Source organism: Triticum urartu, chromosome 5A (assembly GCF_056163025.1).
Source record: "Triticum urartu cultivar PI428250 chromosome 5A, HENAU_Tu73, whole genome shotgun sequence".
Classification (NCBI taxonomy): domain Eukaryota; kingdom Viridiplantae; phylum Streptophyta; class Magnoliopsida; order Poales; family Poaceae; genus Triticum; species Triticum urartu.
The window spans coordinates 510,255,239-510,274,683 of record NC_141877.1 but is presented as its reverse complement, the minus strand read 5'-3'; the positions used below and the strand labels follow the sequence as shown (position 1 = coordinate 510,274,683).

Here is a 19,445-nt window from a genome sequence, read left to right as displayed (position 1 = left end):
CATGGCCGCACCCGCCCGAAGTCCCTGGCCGCGCGCGCCGTCGTGGAATGCCATGGCCATGGCCATGCTCGCCGCACCCGCCAGGAGGCCCTGGTTGCGCGCGTGCTCAAGCAAGCAGCAAGTGGCGGGAGAGGCAAGAACACACGAGGAGACGTCCTCTTCGACTCGGCGCCGGCGCCAAGCAGCGGTGTGGGCGACGGGGCGGATCCTCGCTGGATCCGAGCAGCCGCTGGTGCCCGATGATGCATCCACCTTCATGGAGGTAGACTGAGGTCCAGCGGGGTGGCACAGCACGGATGGCAGGTAGCCGTTGCGGTGGGGCAGCTCACCAATGGTGGGGTGGCTCGCCGGGGTTGGGCTCCGACAGCGGCGCAGGATATGGCAATTGTCAGGTCTTTTGCTTTTTTGACAGGAAGAGAGGGGAAGAGATGCATCCGACAGGTGGGGCCTTGGGCCACCTCAGCCAATTATCCACATAGGTACACCACGTCAGCCCGACAGGTGGGGCCAACTTGTCAGTTTCACTGTTTTTGTGGGCAAATCAAACAATCGGTTCTCAGCGTTATGCATTAGGCACATTCCAGGTGGTTTTTTGAGCCCTGGCTTGAATGTGGTACCAAGTTGTTACCCTAGCCCAAAGTGTGGTGATTTTGAGTAAATAACTCGCAAATGGATGTATCGTGCATGCCGATTCTAGAATGTTAACTCTAGCTCAGTAAGAACATGAAAATTGTGCAACCAAATATTGAAACAACCAACAAGGATTGACAACTACCATAAGTACTTACATAAGAGTCACAATTTAGGCACACAATGATATCGATGCAAAGGATGTGCAAACAACACTTCAAAAGATTTAGTGACATTAGTATTAAGTAGGATACTAGAATGTACTCCCTCCGTTCGGAATTACTTGTCTTGAAAATGAATGTATCTAGAACTAAAATACATCTAGATACATCCATTTCTGCGACAAGTAATTCCGAACGGAGGAAGTAGGAGACACAACTTAGGATGACAAAAATGTTATAGCAGAAACTTCATGGCAGAAAACGTCGGGGCAAGAGTTTCTAAGACAACATAAGCTATAAAGTGTCAGACTATTATATCCTCTTTGACCAGCCTTACTTCACAGAACCCAGTAAAAGGGCAAAATATATGTAGAGAAGCAAGAATCAAGGAGCTGAAGCTGAAGCACTAAATGGTGAAAACAAAAACAGAAAATTAAAGATTGAGACATAAATTGGTAAGGACATAAACATAAAATATTGTTTAGTTATGAACAAAATGACAAAAAAAATAGCAAGAGAATCATATGCATAAAGGGATACGTGCAAGCTCCTGTCTAGTACAGTTGGATGGGAGACTTTCAACATGTAGAGTGTTTGATGCATCTGAAGGAAGAGAAGGCCCATAAGAACCAATATAAGGTATCTGTAAAGATGTACCAAGTCAAGTATGTTTCCTCTTTCTTTTGGTTCTAGAGGAGCCTTACTTGACAACAATGACAATCTGGAACAATCGGAAAGCCATATATACATGGTGTACGTACAACAGCCAGCCTGCCTTCACCTTGCATACAAAAAGCCTTGATGTCCTAGCACATCGTCCTGTTGTCCCGCAGCTCATCCCCCCTGTTGTTGATATCAACTTCGTTCAGCTGGAAGTCCTCCGATGTGCAGCACTGCTCGCTCCATTCAAACCAAAGCTTTGGTATCACCTTCTTGAATGCAGTTTTCATAGGTGTTCTCCAGAGAATCAGCTGCTACGAGCCAACACTTTCTTTTGCTGCCCAGGCCAGTACGCCAGCCTGATTGCTTGACAGGTAACAGAGGGGTTCAAGTGAACATCTAGAATGACGACTCTTGATGTGCCCACCAGGGAGATGCCCTCCCCGCATGCCTTGGTAGAGCCAAACAAGACTTCTGCATCAATAGAGTTGTTAAACTGATCCATTGTCAGTTCTCTACCTTCTGAAGTAGATTTATTATTACCGCGGATCACAAAGAACTCTAATACTTGCCAGCCACTTGTCTTAACCAATAGACTTTTCAAAAAATTCATGGGAAGTAATGTACTGACTAAATGCAATGACCTTCTCTACCGCAGATTCCACAAGTGCCAGGATATTGGTGAAAAGGCTGGCCTTCACACCGTCGGCCACGTTGATAGACCGGACCAGACTATCAACAGTTACATCTATCAAGCTGAAAGCCCTATCTGCAGCATCAACTTCTAATATTTCTGACAGACATGGATGCATGTACAGGGCAGTTCCTACTACGGTTTTTTTTACTTCTTATAGTCTTCCAACTTATGAATGATTTCTGACACTGAAGTCTACTAGGTCAGGTAGTTCATCCAAGATATCACCCTTGTAGTAGTGAAGCACGCCTTTTGTTAGTTCTCTGAGACTGTAATGACATGTGCTTTTCTTGTTTAGTTATCATCATGCAGTAGGGCCTCTTCTACTGACTCAGTGAATTTATTAGTGACCCCTTTTCAAATCCTGCGACCTGATATTGATACTTGATTCATTATCAACAATAGGATATATGCTACTATCTTGAGAAATTTTGGGCACAAAAGGTTCAAGATGTTGAACACTTCTGCGACGTGATTCTGGAAAAGTGTAAGGACCAATTACGTGGAGTATGTACTCTGTGCAGTGATTATAAGTAGGTTAGGAACCATAAGCAACATGTCCCAGCATGCAGCTGCGATGGTGACACACCCATCACTATTAATGATCCAAGAGAACTGGGTGTATCCAACCAAGAGGATACTCCTATTGGTTTGCCAAGCGTTAAGGATTTCCAACATATGCCTTTAGGGAGTACAACGAGAGGCCTTCCAGAGGGATACTTTGCCAAGAAGCTCTGAAAAAAACTAACCAGCATAAATGTTTTCCCCGAACCAGGGGCATGAGCTAGAATGCAACCTCCTGGTTTGTCAGAGACTAAATTCTTAACCAGAAAGTGGAAACCTGCCAACTGATGTGGTCTTATTTGCTTTTCATGTCTTGGATGAATAACAATGTCTAACGCATTCAGTTCTTCAACGATTCTAACATCACCAGTGACAATCTCATCAGAATCCTTTCAACGCATTTCAGGGAAATATGATCTTCACCTTGATGTCTGACATGAGGTAAACTTAATGTCAATTGATTGTTCCAGTCATACATTTAAACTTCAATTCATTCCAAAGTTTATATTATGCCATCATGACATTTCTGAAAAATTATAATGCATAACAGTAGATACCGAATATCAGAAAATAACAACTAGATGTGCTATACTAGAAAAGTTTCTTCATGCTCGAACTACAGGAATAACCAAAATAACAACCCACGAGGTCTAGCGTCAGGCTCTGCGGCATGAGCAAATGTGTCAATTTTATCGGATAAGATGAGCAAATGTGTCAATTCTCAGGTATGATTGGCATATTGTGCCCCTTTAGGCACTTGGCTCTTATAAAAACAGATTTTCTTGAAACAACATAATAGTGTAATACTCCTCCGTTCCTAAATATAAGTCTTTTTGGAGATTCCACAACAGACTACATACGGAGCAAAATGAGTGAATCTACACTCTAAAGTATGTCTATATACCTCCACATGTAGTCCGTAGGGGAATCTCTAGAAAGACTTATATTTAGGAACGGAGGGAGTACAAAGTAAAAAATGTATTTCAAAGCAGTTTCAGCACACCAAATGGGAATCCCACACGTGCCTGTGGGCCACTTTGCTTGTTGCTAAAAAGGATATTTGGTAAGAACTTCCAAAAAATTAAAACTACATATGTTGCTAAACGGCCTCAGAGTTACAGAAGCATCATCACATATTTTAAACAAATAACATACCTTTCTCCATCGATAATCAATGATTGTGTCAGCCCTTCTCTCACAATCATACCGCAGACACGGCATACATGGCCCAGATCTTCATGAATCTGTATTTCATGATTGCAGACGTTGTTCACCTCTTTCTCGTTGGCTGCCTCTTCAAGTGTGTCGAGCTGGCCAATAAATATAGCTAAATCATTATGGCAAACAACATAAATCCAAATAAACAATTTAATGAAGATAAAGTTTGCAGATTTCTCTTATTGAGCTGAGCTCATCTATTCTCAAACTTTACAAGTTAAATCAATAGAATACTATAAGAATACTATAAAATTACAAAATGATATGTTTCAAAATGCTGCAGCAACAAAAGTCATAAGTCTGATTATAATTTGTACCTTAGAGCTTTCAAGTGCCACTGAGTACTCATTCCAAAATTCTTCAAGACCATCACTTTCCTTTTCTTGTATATGTTCTTCCCCCATAGGCTCATCTTCCCCCATAGGCTCATCTTCCTCCATAGGCACGTCTTACCCCACAGGATTGTAAGGTTCTGAGGGCAAATCAAATACTGCTGGATTTGCTTCATTTTTTCTTTTTCTTTTCTTGGCACAATTTCAACATCCCCATCTACTTGGGACCTTGGATCAACTTTTCGTTTTCTTTTTTCTCCTTAGGAAGTGGAGGGGAAACTTGTGTTTCTGCTATTTTCTCCTTATGGGTAGCAACCTACATTGAGCAGGAAGAGTTACGACTGGAAGATGAAAATTTTCAGCTTTGAATTGGAGTAGATTCAGCAAATATCAAACAATTATACTCCATTATTTTCAGTACAAGAGAAAGGGGTACTTGTGAACTAAGATGCGTCAAATAATTATGGATGAACATTAAAAAAAATTGGAAACAAAGATAACAGTTTCGTAGTGCCCTTCAGAGATAGTGATGAGGTAGTGCAAAGTTGATGCTACTAGTTTGTCATTACAAACATGTAGAACAAAATCGACAATATAACTACCAGTAAAAAATTGCAAGAGAAAAGTACATACAGCCAGATCATGGATACGTTCCTCAGGTCTTTTCTGCAATATAAATCTCTCAAACAGAAATGTTGATAATGGTTGATAGCTGGCCGAAGGATACTGATTCATTAAAGTTGGACTTGGACTATATGGAACAATTTGACTGTTTTGGTCTCTATCATGCATTGTCTCATTTACTTCATTGATTCCTTCAATTACCACTCTCATGAGAGCACCAGCCTGTTCTGATGGTATCAGCTGTTTATTTTTCTCAGGCGTCAGGATTGCACAAAGAATCGAGGTCAAGAAACTAGGTGAACATCAAAAACCTGCTCCAATTATTACTACTTCAACTGTGAAGTTACACAAGATAAGACTAGGTAGGCTCATTCATGTCAGGCCATTCCTCATAACCTACATTGACTAGCACAATGATTTTTCTATTAAGCGCCAAGGATTCGAGAGACTGGGGTTGAAAACGTAAGGAGAAGCCATAAATGGAAAGATCCATTATATGTTACATTAACATTACTCATGGCCAGAGTAGTTGTACAAAATGATTGCCGTGTGAATCTGCGAAACCACACACTAATGTGATGAGTTAGCAGCTAAACAGCTATATATTATAAGCATTGTATCCTATGCATAGAGGAACGGTATATTAAACATATCTGAGCAGAAATAGACTCCCAAAAACATATTACACACGCAAATAAAACAAGCTTTTCATGGATACATTGAGGGACATTGCCATAAATGCCATGGAAAATACACTAATATAATCACAATGGTAAACTGACAGTGAAAATGTAAGGATGATATGGCAATGACATGAATCAAACATACCAGTCTTTGTGTAGACAAACCGAACATCCATTTAACTACTATGTCATGCAATCTAATCCAATCCAATTCAAATTCATGTATAAATTTGAAAAACATTGCAAGGTCAAATTGATGGGCAAATAGGTTCCTGCTTTTAGGGTCATGGCCAAATAATTTCCTCTGAACTAACGCACACCCAACATTTATGCTTGAGTTGCACATTTGTACGGAGCAGTTGCAGTGTCGCACCATCTGAGAATAATTTTAGAGAGCTAGCATCTCCTACTTTTGTTTCTAGAATAAACATGGAAAGATGCATCATTTTCTTAGAAGAAGAGACAAAGCGGCTGATACAACATTTTTCGGCCTACTGTGCTAACCTGCGGAATTAGCAACCAAAATTGGCAATTTCTATTGACAATTACGGTGACAGCTGACAAGAGAAGTATACAGAAACTAAGGGACGATTTCGGCTTGCCTCAGCTCCCTAGCGGCTGCTGCTTCACCCGTGGTGCGGGTGCGGCCATGCGCCACGACGCTGCCTGTCGCTCCGCCTCCCAACCATCCTCCTACGCGGCGCGCCTCACCACCGCTGACCGCAAATACGTTACCACGCTGCACCTGCCGCCACCGCCATCTCCCTCCTAGAGGGGCCCTCTGTGTGCTCCCGCCCGTCAGACAGCAGTGGCTCTCAGTGGGCTTTCATGACTGGGCCTCCATAATGTACATCTAACACAATTAAGAGGCCCACTACCAACCTCAGACACAATCACCATTAAGGCTCATCATCTCGCCATCTTCCTCCTCCGCTCGAATCCTCACATGCCCATTCTAAAAAAAATGACTCCTCGCCGGCGGCGCGGTTGGACGGAGAGATCCCCTACTATCTGCCACGGGCGGCGGGTACACGCACCCGCCACTGATGAGGACACAATATGGCACAACACAACCAAAAAGATCTTCACAATTCCCAAACATCCACCGGAAATCAGGACGCCCGGCGGGCAGTTCCGCGCATCCCTCCCCTGCCAACGCGAGCCTCACCCGAAACCGCAAGGAATCCTACCACCCCAACCCTGCACGGCGCCCACACACAAAGGAACATGGATCGAGAGTCATGGCATATGGTTACTTGGTTGGCCGAAGTGTGATGGACACAATTGTGGCAATTTAGCCAAAAGAGCATGACAGGTGGGCTAGGTGACTAAGTGATTATGAACCGAACACAATCGACTGAGTAACCCTCCGTTCCTTTATATAAGGTGTATTTGTTATGTGATAAAATACCAGAATGTAAGGTGCATTTCTTCTAATTCCTCATAATTCCCTTATTAGCCCTCCAAGAAAGGGAAAGTATCTCTCTTCTAATTGTCTGTATCTCTGCTTGTAGGAATAGAAGGTAAGTATCTCTGTGTCGATTGCATGTATCTCTTACTTTCCTAGACTAACTAATTTACTTGCCACTAAACAACAAATTTGCCAAGGGTAATTTCGTCCTAACATGTCTATAATTATATGCCTTGGTCACCGTGCCGAAAATAATACACCTTACATAAAGGAACGGAGGGAATCCCACACGTGCCTGTGGGCCGAAAATAAAAAAAAATGTATTTCAAAGCAGTTTCAGCACACCAAATGGGAATCCCACACGTGCCTGTGAGCCACTTTGCTTGTTGCTAAAAAGGATATTCGCTAAGAACTTGCAAAAAAGTAAAACTACATATGTCTGTATCTTAAACAAATAACATACCTTTTTCCACTGATAATCAATGATTGTGTCAGGCCTTTTCACAATCATATCGCGGACACGGCATACATGGCCCAGATCTTCATGAATCTGTATTTCATGATTGCAGACATTGTTCACCTCTTTCTCATTGGCTGCCTCTTCAAGTGTGTCGAGCTGGCCAATAAATATAACTAAATCATTACGGCAAACAACATAAATCCAAATAAACAATTTACTAAAGATTAAGTTTGCAGATTTCTCTTATTGAGCTGAGTTCATCTATTCTCAAACTTACCAAGTTGAATCAATTTGCAGACAGAGCACGCTATTATAAGCACAACTATCAAATTACAAAATGATATGTTTCAAAATGCTGCAGCAACAAAAGTCATAAATCTGTGATTATAATTTGTACCTTAGAGCTTTCAAGTGCCACTGAGTACTCATCCTATATACCTAAGAGATTCATCCCCACTATCCTATTTATCTTAACATGCAAGCTATCCACATCATCAAGTAGGTCCAGTTTCGCAGTGCCCCTCAGAGATACTGATCATTAAAAAAATTGAAAACAAAGATAACAGTTTCGCAGGTCCAGTTTCGCACTGCCTCATCAGTATCTCTGAGGGGCACTGCGAAACTGTTATCTTTGTTTTCAATTTTTGCACTGCCTCATCATCAATTAGTATCCACATCATCAAGTGGCATTAAAAAAAATTGAAAACAAAGATAACAGTTTCGCAGTGCCCCTCAGAGATACTGATGAGGCAGTGCAAAGTTGATGCTACTAGTTTGACATTACAAACATGTAGAACAAAAAACAACAATATAACTCTCAGTAAAAAAATGCAAGTGAAACGTACATACAGCCAGATCATGGATACGTTCCTCCTCAGGTCTTTTCTGCAATATAACTCTCTCAAACAGAACTGCTGATGGTTGATAGCTGGCCGAAGGATACTGATTCATTGAAGTTGCACTTGGACTATATGGAACAATTTGACTGTTTTGATCTCTAGCATGCATTGTCTCATTTACTTCATCAATTTCTTCGGTTACCTCTCATGAGCACCAGCCTGTTCTGATGGTATCAGCTGTTTATTTTCTCAGGTGTGAGCTGTTGTTTTTCTCAGGCGTCAGTCATTTGTGTGCTCCTGTGCTTTCATCATCATCATCCGAATCAAGAACTATTATGTCACTCTTTTTCTGTTCTCTGTGCTCAATAGAATTGGCCATATTAGTTTTAACACTCGGCCCATAACTCAGAACGGGCTCGGGCAGAGTAGAAAGGAAAGTTAACAATTGGACCTTCTGAGCATACAAGCTGTCCCACTCCTCGGTAACACTGCCACATCCAGAACTGCGAATGGTATTTGCAGTAAGTGAAAGATTATTGATGGGGTTGGAAATCTTCCTTTTTCTGCGGTAATACATGCCTACAGAAACAGATGACTGATTAGTTATCATATACTCCCTCCATTCCGAATTACTTGTCGCAGGTATGGATGTATCTAGATGTATTTTAGTTCTAGATACATCCATTTCTGCGACAAGTAATTTGGAACGGAAGGAGTAAGAGAGAAGAAATAAATTTGCACCAGCAATGGAAGTAGCACTTCTGCTGATGTTGCATATAAGCCCCATGCAAGGTGGACAAGAAAAATGTGGGATGCATACAAGGCAATCATAAGTAGAAGCACAGACAGTTACATGTGGAGAACTATAATGATCATAAAATGCAGCGGCCATTATGTAGTAGTCGACCCACCACTTGTTTAACACAAGCATAGTAATTGATGAACAAATAGGCACTTTATTCATCAATTCCTTCTCATAGGTTTACTAGGTATCCTTAATTTTGGCATCGAGCTCTGTATTTCACTTGGAACAATCCAATTCAAGTAGTAATGAAACTTTATGCATAAAGCTAGTAGCTAGTAGCTACTAGAGATACACTAGAAATATCACCTACAGTAAATTCAGTCCAAACTCAAATACTGTTCTTTGCATCCAGTCATGCACAGACTGCCCAGAAAAGGAGTGTCTAAAGAAAAGAAAAACACAAAGGTGACGTGAGTGTAGAGGGCAGTGGAAATGCTTCAACTGGGCAAAACTATATTCACACTAGCATTTCAAAGAGCAAAGTTGCTTCAATACCTACAAATATACAAGCTTGCAAACAACAATGTACTAGCAGGAAACAGATCACCACAATAACACCCGTGACCGTATCCAGCATAGCAAAGAACAATACTCATGAAACAACCATAAAGTGGAAACCTGCCAACTGATGTGGTCTCATTTGCTTTTCATATCTTGGGTGAATAGCAATGTCTAACGCAATTAACTCTTCAGCGACTCTAACATCACCAACGACAATATCGTCAGAATCCTTTCAACGCATTTCAGAGAAATATGATCTTGACCTTGATGCCTGACATGAGGTAAACATAATGTCAATTGATTGTTCCAATGGTACATTTAAATTTATGAATGCCATGAAAAACATTGAAAATAATGCATGGGAATAATACATTTAAGTTGGTTGAACAGACCAGCTTATTGATCAAATTTTTGCACAAACTATTCAGTTTCAAAAACAAAAAATATTTGAGCGCAAAGTGCATGAACCACATCCTACCATTGTTTATCCTCGCATACCTGCCATTTTTATAATGCATGGCAACAATGCACCTAAAAAAAGTGGTGCTTCCACTTTTGAAGAAGCAACATTCTTGACGATTTCTTTGACAACACTAGATGACATGGAACGCCGGCAGTTTCAGCCAAATCAAGATATATTTTTTTTGGACCAACAAGACTGTAAAGGGATCAAGATCCGATATGACCGCTGATTTCTCGCAACACTCACTAAAAGATATTCATACATACTGATAAATATAAGGGCCTTTTTGAGATAAGAAAATCCCAAGTTCTCAATTGAGGAGATGGTGATTTATTTAACTTATCATGCAGCTTGACAACAAATATCAAACTAATGCCAAAATGGCACGAATCCAATTTTTTCCAATTTACAATATAGTTGATCATAATAGATCCATTTCAAAGCTCTTTAGAACAGTAGAAATATGTGCTGACAGCTGTGTGGTAATGTTTTAAGCAAAAACTAGACGACACTAACCCCAAAGGTCAAACTGCTACCAGCACTGTAGAAAAGAACACCAGAACTCCATCCTATAACTGTCATAGGATTGCCTCAAAGCTTTAACAGAAAAACTTAGGCTAAGGAAACAATAATCTGCCATGCTTCTGTTCTATATTCTCGTTAACAAATCCAAACATGTATTAGTCTACAAAACCTAATGTAGTGATGCTCAAAAACAGCTAAAAAAATCTAACAATCAACAATATCTCAAATATCCCTGTTAAGCTAGAAAACAACCATAGGGTTGACTATTAAGCTTCCCAGAAAAATATTTGAAGATAGGGCTATACTGCTACTGTAGCCCCATGTTTTTGTAGACATAACAAAAAGCCTAGGCGTACACAAAGCCAACAAACAGACAATTGCATAAGCTACAACCATAAGCATCAAGAAAATCTATTGTATAAACTACTAACATAAGCATCAACAAAATCAGATACTATTCCATTTATCTATGCTAAACTACCACATCTGTTACCGTTGTCCCTTGCACTTCTATATGAATCTCAAGGAACAAAACAAAAAATTAATCTGCCTACATAGGCAGAGAAATGAGCAGTAAACAAGCACAACCCAAAGGCAGGACGTTGACGCTTTGAGTGGATGGGGGGGGGGGGGGGGGGGGGGGGGGAGTGGAGGTAATGGTTGTCCCATCATGTATCCGGCCTGTAGAGGCTGATGCAACATCATTGACTGAAGTGCAATTGTACGAAGACAGATCCGCTATCATGGATGGAGCAGCAGCAGTGCAACACAGGTCCGCCTTGTAGACAGTGCTACAAAATGGAAGGCATGCCAACACAGCTACCATTTGTTTTAGATGAATGAAGACCAACATCAAAGCCAGCAGACGTTAAATATATAGAGTACAAGATTAATGCACATACCTCAGCAAAACACAAGGGCCTTCATCTTATGGTTTCCCATTAGCATACAGAACTACAAAAGGCAGCAGACCTGCACTCGTCACCATACACACAGGAGTCAGACCAGGCAGAAGTTAGAATCGCATCACAATATCACATGTGAAATTTTAACACAAACATGTAAGTACCCCATCCTACCAATATTTATCCTCACATACTTGTTTTCAAAATTCTTTTATGCATGGCAACACTACACCTAAAGAAGTGGTACTTCCACTTTTGGACAAGCATGATCATACATGAAGTCGTTTATTCTTTACAATTTTTTTGACAAAAAAACAAACTTGAGTTCATCCAAACACACTTAACAGAAGAAAGAAACCCTAGCCGCCAACAAGAGCAATCTCCTCTCCCCTCAGCCTCCGGCCGTCAATCCGTCGCTGCGGTGTGGAGGGGAGAGGATTATCTTCTCTCGTCCTTTGTGCAGTAGGTTTTGGTCTCACAGCGCCATCGCTCCTACCCTGATGGCGGTGTCATCTCGAATAAAAGTCCTCCAGCTCCAATCCCGTCTCGGTGATGCCTGCTGTGGCGTTGTTGAGGTGCCTGGAAGTTTTTGTCCCCATTTTTCTTTATGGACGACGGGCTGGTTATTTGTGTTGTCCGTCAGCATGGCTCCATGTGCATCGTCAAGGCACATCGCGTTCTTTACCAACCTCCTCTCTCAAGCATTTGCAAGCAAGAACGCCGACTTGGTCTGACGATGCTAGCCCCCATGGCATGTTGACACTGGTCTAGTTAGGGTCGCCCAGCCCTTCTCTTGAGCCAGAGATATAACTAAATGTGTCGCCATGCAATTATATGCAGGCTAAAGAAGGTAAGCATTGGACTAACCCAACTACTCCCTCCGTCCCGTAATGTAAGACGTTTTTTGACTCTAGTGTAGTGTCAAAAAATGTCTTACATTATGGGACAGAGGGAGTACATGTCAACATGGTCCTTAGATGCAGAAAGATTGTTTTGGTTTGATCCAGAAATTCCATACAACAGGATCCTAGTTTTATGTAGTCAAATTTGAATGGCAAAAGAAACAACAACTTACTGGCTGTACCAACTGCCAAGATAGCATACCAATACTAATGAGGGTCCTATTGTTTACCATTGCAAATTAAAAGATGTACACACTAAATCTGCAGGTCTTGAAAGCTACTATGTCTAACTGTGGACAGCCATAGGCCTTTATACAATGTCTCCAGCATGATGTCTTGTTCATACAAAATAAATAGATTACCAAACAATCTTCAGTTTATGTTGAAATGAGCGCATGACATGACCAGAGCGGAGAATACATTAGAGGGATCCAGATAAGGCATGATGGGAAAATAGCTTGGTGCAGAACGAATCCAACAGCTAAATTAGAGTGTCTACTATAATGCACATGTTGGAATAACCAGAGGATTGCCACAAAGAATCGAGGTCAAGAAACTAGGTGAACATTACAAACCTGCTGCAATTATTACTACTTCAACTGTTAAGTTACACAAGATAAGACTGGGTAGGCTCATTCATGTCAGGCCATTCCTCACAACCTGCATTGACTAGCACAGTGATTTTTCAATTGAGCGCCAAGGATTCGAGAGACTGGGGTTAAAAATGTAAGGAGAAGCCATAAAATGGAAAGATCCATTATATGTTACATTACTCATGGCATATGGTTACTTGGTTGGCCGAAGTGTGATGGACACAATTGTGGCAATTTAGCCAGAAGAGCATGACAGGTGGGTTAGGTGACTAAGTGATTATGAACCGAACACAATCGATCTTGCCTGAGTAACCCAACAACAGAAAACATCTTTGGACAGAACAGAACTTTGCTTATCTTCAAGATAAGCACCTTAAAGAGCACCAGGCACATGCCATGTCATGGCCCTTGTGTAATTCACAATAAAACTATAGACATAATATGCCCACCAAACAGAAACCTTTTACTTTTGTAAAACATTGGTGATATGAAACCTTCAGTTGCTCATAACTGTATTGTATGGGCCACGCAGATACATGATAAGTTACGGTACAAAATGACAAACTAGAGCATCTCATACAACATTTAACTTTAAAAAACCAATTCCAGTTCTAATATAGGCTCATCATAGTGTATCAGGTAAAGCCTGAGAAACAATTAATCAAGTTGTCCATTCTCACCCATGAGGTAACATAAGCAAGGAAGAATTTGCAAATTGATGGTTTCAGATTGATATATAAGAAACTGAGACCCACAAGATTTATCGCCTAGCACGAGCCATCAGTTTACCTTGGACGGACCAGGAAGGAACTGGAGGTCCAATTTGACTGAGTATCGGTCATGCATGTCAAACAAATAGCCTGCAAAAAGAAGAGCCATTGTTAATTTCAAGCCCACAACCAAACAAGTGCCAACTTCGTGCTATAACACTGACATATTTTGGGATAGTGAGACACAAACAAAACAAGGGATTATGCTAACTGTAGAAAGTCTGAAATCAATCGTCTAGGAAACAAAGTTGATGCACTAAAATACTAAAAAAAAGGAAAAATAGTAGTAGCAATACGAGGCACTTGTCTCAATATTCAGGTAAAAGTTATCTGGCAGATGCTGGATATGAAATGAATAAATGCTACACTTATATTTGCAAGATGTGTGATATATAAACAATAGTTAACACGCAACCTACTGGAAGTGAAACATGGCAGAAAAGAATACAGCAAAGGGATGTATTCTCTATTCTGCATGCAGATTCTAGCATGTAAACTCTAGCTCAGTAAGAACAGGAAAGTTGTGCAAACAAACAATGAAACAATCACCAAGGGTTGACAACTGTCGTAAGTACTTATGTAATAATCACAACTTAGGCACACAATGATATTGATACAAAGGATGTGCAGACCAAAGCTCAAAAGAATTGGTAATCTAAGTATAGAATACTACTCCCTCTGTCCGGAAATACTTGTCGGAGAAATGAATGTGTCTAGACGTATTTTAATTCTAGATACATCTATTTTTATGCATTTCTTCGACAAGTATTTCCGGACGGAGGGAGTAGAATGTAAGGGACACAGTTTCGACTGACAATGATGTTATATTCACCTTGCAGAGACTTCATGGCAGAGAAGGCTTGGGCAGGAGTTTCAAAGTCAGCATAAGCTATTACATGTCGACTATTATATCCTGTGTTGACCAGCCTTACTGCACAGAACCCAGTAAAAGGGCGAAATATATCTAGAGAAGCAAGAGTCAAGGAGCTGAAGCACTAAATGGTGCAAGCTAAAACACAAGAAAAGACTGAGACATAAGATTGGTAAGAACATAAACATACAACATAATTCACTTATTAATAAAATGACAAATAAACTCAAAATAATAATAGCAAAGGATACGTGCAAGTTCCCGTCTAGTACAGTTGGGCGGGAAACCTTCAACATGTAGGGTGTTTGATGCGTCTGAAGGAAGATATGGTTCATAAGAACCAATAGAAGGCATCTGTAAAGATGCACCAGGTCAATTAAATAATTCCGTACTTCACATTTACTGACGAAGCTGCTAGTCTTAATGAGGAACAAGGGATTATTGTGTTACCTCATTGTTTATGTAAGGCCCATAAGGCAGTCCCATTGATTCATCAAATCCAGCCATTTCCTGCTCACAACCAGTCATCCGCGGTCCAAAAGGCATGTCTACAGAAGGGTGTAATAACTAAATTATATACTTATATATGTTACTGGGAAGGAATGAACTTCTAAAAGACACTGGGCGGCACGTGACTCGTGATTGCTAACAAATAGGGCTAAAGGGGGACAGATCCCTCCCTTAACTGTCCACTGTTAGGTAGAAGTGAGACCACTCCGCCAATATACGTGGAGAGCACCCAAGCGGATAAGGTAGAAGTGAGACCACTCCGCGAATAAACGCGGATAGCACCCAAGCGGATAAGGTAGAAGTAAGACCACTCCGCGAATAAACGCGGATAGCACCCAATCGGAGTCCCCATGGGGATTTAAACGCAGATGTGTAGGTTGAACAACCTGAACTCCTACCACTGGGCTAGCGCTCAGTTCTCTGATCATGATTGCTTGAAATTATTAATTATGCCTACCATTTAAAAAGCAAGCCCAATAAAAAGAAACAGGACAACATTAACTAAAATGTGGATCTAACTAGATCACATCAAGAAAGGGACATCCGGAGAGGGGGAAAAGGTAATCTCACTGTTACGGCGTTACCAATGTGGAAAGGGTTTAAATAAGTTAAAAAATGACGAGTATATCAACGTTTCAGTATCGTGCTAATGATGACCTCATTTGTCATCTATGAGGTTGAAATGGGCATATGCACGCTGATTTTTCATAACACACATTAAAGATATTCACACATACTGATAAATGTAGGGAGCTTTTTGAGTAGATTGCGATTTAGTTAACCTATATCATGCAGCTCAACGACGACAACAAATATAAAACTAATGCCCAAATGACAATTAGTCATACTCAATAAAATATTGGAAGGGTACTAAGAGGAAAGAGCAACTGGCTTTATTAAACTATTAATTGTTGCATCAAAAGTAAGGGTGCTATCGTGCTACGACGTAGCAGCATGCAAACCCTAAGCTAGACCGACCAGATTGACGGAAGCACTATTGACGAATTCCATTTTTTTCAGATTTATAATATATTTGGTCATATGAGGTCCATTTCAAAGCTCTTTAGAACAATAGTAGAAATATGTGATGTCAGTTGTGCGCCAATGTTTTTAACAGAACAAAAGCTAGGCAACACTTAATCGACATGTCAAAATGCTACCACCACCATAGAGAAAAAAATCCCAGAACTCCATCCTATAACTATCTTAGGATTTTTTTTCTTCGAAGATTTAAAAGGAAAACTTAGGCTAAGGAAACAATAAGCTGTCATTAACAAATTCAAACCTCCAGTCTACAAACGTGATGCAGTGATGCTTAAAAACAGGTACGATATGACAATCAACAACATTTCGAATGTCCATGTTGAACCATAAGAGAAACAACCACAGCGCTGACTATTAAGCTTCCCAGAAAAAACTCAAAGATATGTCTATACTGCTTATATAGACATAATCGAAAGCCTGACCGTACATATGGCCAACAATCAGACAATTGTATAAGCTACAACTATAATCATAAAAAACATTGTATGAACTACAACCATAAGCATCAACAAAATCTACTCTATAAACTAAAACCATAAGCATCAACAAAATCTACTCTATAAACTAAAACCATAAGCATCAACAGATCTGATACGGTTTCATTTCTCTTTGCTAAACTATCACATCTACTACTGTTGTCCCTTAAACTTTTATATGAATCTGCAGGAATAAAACAAAGCATTAATCTAACAGAGGCAGAGCATTGAGCAGTAAGGACAAACCGAAGTAGTCAGGGCGGTGACGCTTGAGAGGAGGGGGGCCAGCGGGCAAAGGCGGCCGTGCCATCATGTGTACGGCCTGTGGGAGATGCAGCACCGTCATCGGTAAAGGGTTTGCACGCAACAGCGGGTGCCCCATCATGTATCCGGCAGGTGGAGGCTGCAGCCCCGCCATGGGTTGAGGGCCGGCCGGCAACAGTGATTGCCCCATCATGTATCCGGCATCATGGATGAAGGATGGAGGAACGGCAGGGAAAGGCAGAGGTGCCATCACAGGTCTGCCTTGCGGGGGCACGGTAATGACCGGCTCCCGCAGGGAAATCGGCACCACCGTGTTTGCCCCTTGCATCACCGGATGCGTCACGGGGGAGCCTTGCGGGGGCGTCTGCGCCGCCATGTAGGCGCCCTGCTGCGGGGCCGTCTTCATCACAGGCGTGCCTTGCAGCGGCGGGGGTGGCACCCCTTGCTCGGTCGGGAGCGCTCCAGGAACGCCGTCAATCCCCCCCGACTCGGCGGCCTGGTGGAGCGGGTCGGCGGCTAGCACGGGCGACTTGGGGACGGCCATGGCAGCCTGGTGGACCGGGTCGGAGGCGAACGCGGATGAGTTGCGGGCGGCCATCTCTGGCGACTGGCGGCGGAGAGGGCAGGACGTGCCGGATCTATCCGCCGGAGTGGGGTAGGGTTTCGAGAGACGGCGGCGGGTGAGGGTCGGAGGAGGCGCGGGCTGGGGCTAGGGCTAGGGAAACGGGGCATCCTTATATTTCGACGGCGCGCGCTCCGGGTTGCCGGTTTTGGCATCCGGCCGTGGCATCGGGGTCGCCGTTGTGGGAGGAAACGCGGAAACGGCGAGGAGGTGCGGCGGTGTGAGCGCGCGGAGGCGGCAGTGCGAATGGGTGAGTGGGTTTCGCGTGCCGGGCCTGCGTGGGTTTCTGGTGGGTTACTGGGTTGGGTCGTGTTCTCTGGCTTGCTTTTGGCGCAGGCCCAGATTGCAGGTGAAAGACTGTCCATGGCAGAAAATGAAAGAAATTCTCTGCTCTACAAGTTTGTTTCCAAGGTCTTTGCAAACAGATTTTATTTTTGCGAGAAAACTTTCTATCTATTCATTTTGAATCATGGAAGTACAACGAACATCAAAAATAATAAAAATAAAATCTAAATCCGTAGACCACCTAGCAATGACTACAAGCACTAAAGCGAGCCGAAGGCACGCCGCCGTCGTCGCCCTCCCTCCCAAGAGCAGGGCAAAACTTGTTGTAGTAAATAGTTGGAAAGTCTCCGTGTTAAGGCCCCATAGGACCAATGCACTAGAACAACAACCTTGTCGTTGAATAGTAGCCTAGATCGGAAGGATTCAACCTATAGACACATGAATGTAGACGAACTACGACCAGATCCGAGCAAATCCACCAAGGATAGATTCATCACAGACACACCTTCACACGCCCACCGACGATGCTAGATGCACCACCAGGGCAGGGGACTAGGCTTATTTCATCTTCAGGGAGCCGCCGCCGTCTCGTCTTCCTGAGTAGGACAAAACTCTAATAAAACTTGAAGGAACGTCTAAAAACGGACCCCTTCCGCCGGTAAGGGCCGGGATCCACCGCGCCGCCATGGCCCTAAGGCCACCGGGGACGAGGGGGACCAGCGGCGCCGTCGGCGGGAGGCAAAGGAACCCTAGTGTCGATACTAAAACCAGTGGACCTCGGGGTAGGGGGTCCCGAGCTGTGGATCTCAGATCAATGGGTAACAAGGGACGAATGAGACAGTATTTACCCAGGTTTGGGCCCTCTCAAAGAGGTAATACCCATGTCCTGCTTTGATTGTATTGATGATTGTGTATCGAGTATAAGCTTAATCTACCTCGAGATCGTAAGTAGTGTTCTAACCCTAGGGCTAGGAGGATGTGATTATGATCGGATCCCTTCTACAGGCTAAACCCCTTGGCTTATATACACGCCAGGGGGATGCCTAGGGTTACATGGTCGGTTGTTGGTCTAGAGATGCGCATGGCGACGGCCGAAGCGGTCCTTGGAGTACACGCCAAGTCTTTGGCAGAGTCCATCTTGATCACGTCGAGGTGCGAGACTTCCGAAGTCCTTCCTTGTGAGAATGGTGGCCATAAGCTCGGCCCGAGGACTATGGGCCAAGTAGGTTGGTACCCCCTAGTCCAGGACACCATCACCTAGGCTTTTGGGGGAGGAAGAGGCAGCTGCGTGAGGCCCATTCAACTTAGTATAAAGAGATTGAAAATTATCCTGCCTGATATCACTTCGGAGGAGCAGCCAGATTTTGTCCTAGGTAGATTTGATCACTGATAATATTTTTTGTGTATGTGAGTGTCTCCACTTTATGAAGAAGAACAAATCCAAGTCAAATAGTTTTTGTGCACTAAAGCTGGACATGATGAAGGCCTATGATAGATTGGAGTGGCCCTACCTCCAGACCATCATGGCTAAACTTGTTTTTGCCCCAGCCTGTGTTGACACGGTAATGGGGATGGTAAAATCAATTTCTTTCTCAGTCCTCTTCATTGGTGAAAAGTTGGAGCATATCAAACC

The 19,445-nt window shown here is 42.5% G+C and overlaps 1 protein-coding gene across 2 annotated transcripts; it reads right to left on the bottom strand.

Moving 5' to 3' along the window:
* Window positions 1–1,400: 1,400 nt before the first annotated feature.
* Window positions 1,401–17,799, bottom strand: LOC125510225 (uncharacterized). 2 transcript variants are annotated; one of them, XM_087521415.1, is made up of 14 exons: window positions 16,888–17,799; window positions 15,062–15,159; window positions 14,863–14,965; window positions 14,573–14,704; window positions 13,760–13,830; window positions 12,953–13,046; window positions 11,473–11,542; window positions 9,700–11,389; window positions 8,287–8,855; window positions 7,441–7,593; window positions 4,893–5,123; window positions 4,245–4,575; window positions 3,865–4,019; window positions 1,401–3,140 (listed from the first exon to the last, which is right to left on the bottom strand). In XM_087521415.1, the coding sequence occupies exons 1-6, from the start codon at window positions 17,501–17,503 to the stop codon at window positions 13,014–13,016; spliced, it is 1,053 nt and encodes a 350-aa protein (XP_087377541.1). In that variant the 5' UTR covers window positions 17,504–17,799; the 3' UTR covers window positions 1,401–3,140; window positions 3,865–4,019; window positions 4,245–4,575; window positions 4,893–5,123; window positions 7,441–7,593; window positions 8,287–8,855; window positions 9,700–11,389; window positions 11,473–11,542; window positions 12,953–13,013. The 2 variants fall into 2 exon arrangements, with proteins under 2 accessions (XP_087377541.1, XP_048531302.1); XM_048675345.2 differs by lacking the exon at window positions 12,953–13,046 and having other exon boundaries at window positions 9,700–11,361; window positions 16,888–17,798.
* Window positions 17,800–19,445: the final 1,646 nt, after the last annotated feature.

Excerpts from the sequence above, each read along its gene's own strand:
- LOC125510225 (XM_087521415.1), bottom strand. The coding sequence starts at position 17,503 with ATGGCCGCCCGCAACTCATCCGCGTTCGCCTCCGACCCGGTCCACCAG. Across the intron at positions 15,160-16,887 it reads TCACCGCCCTGACTACTTCG|ACATGCCTTTTGGACCGCGG; the intron begins GTTTGTCCTTAC and ends ACCCTTCTGTAG. Across the intron at positions 14,705-14,862 it reads TACTAGACGGGAACTTGCAC|ATATATTTCGCCCTTTTACT; the intron begins GTATCCTTTGCT and ends TTGCTTCTCTAG.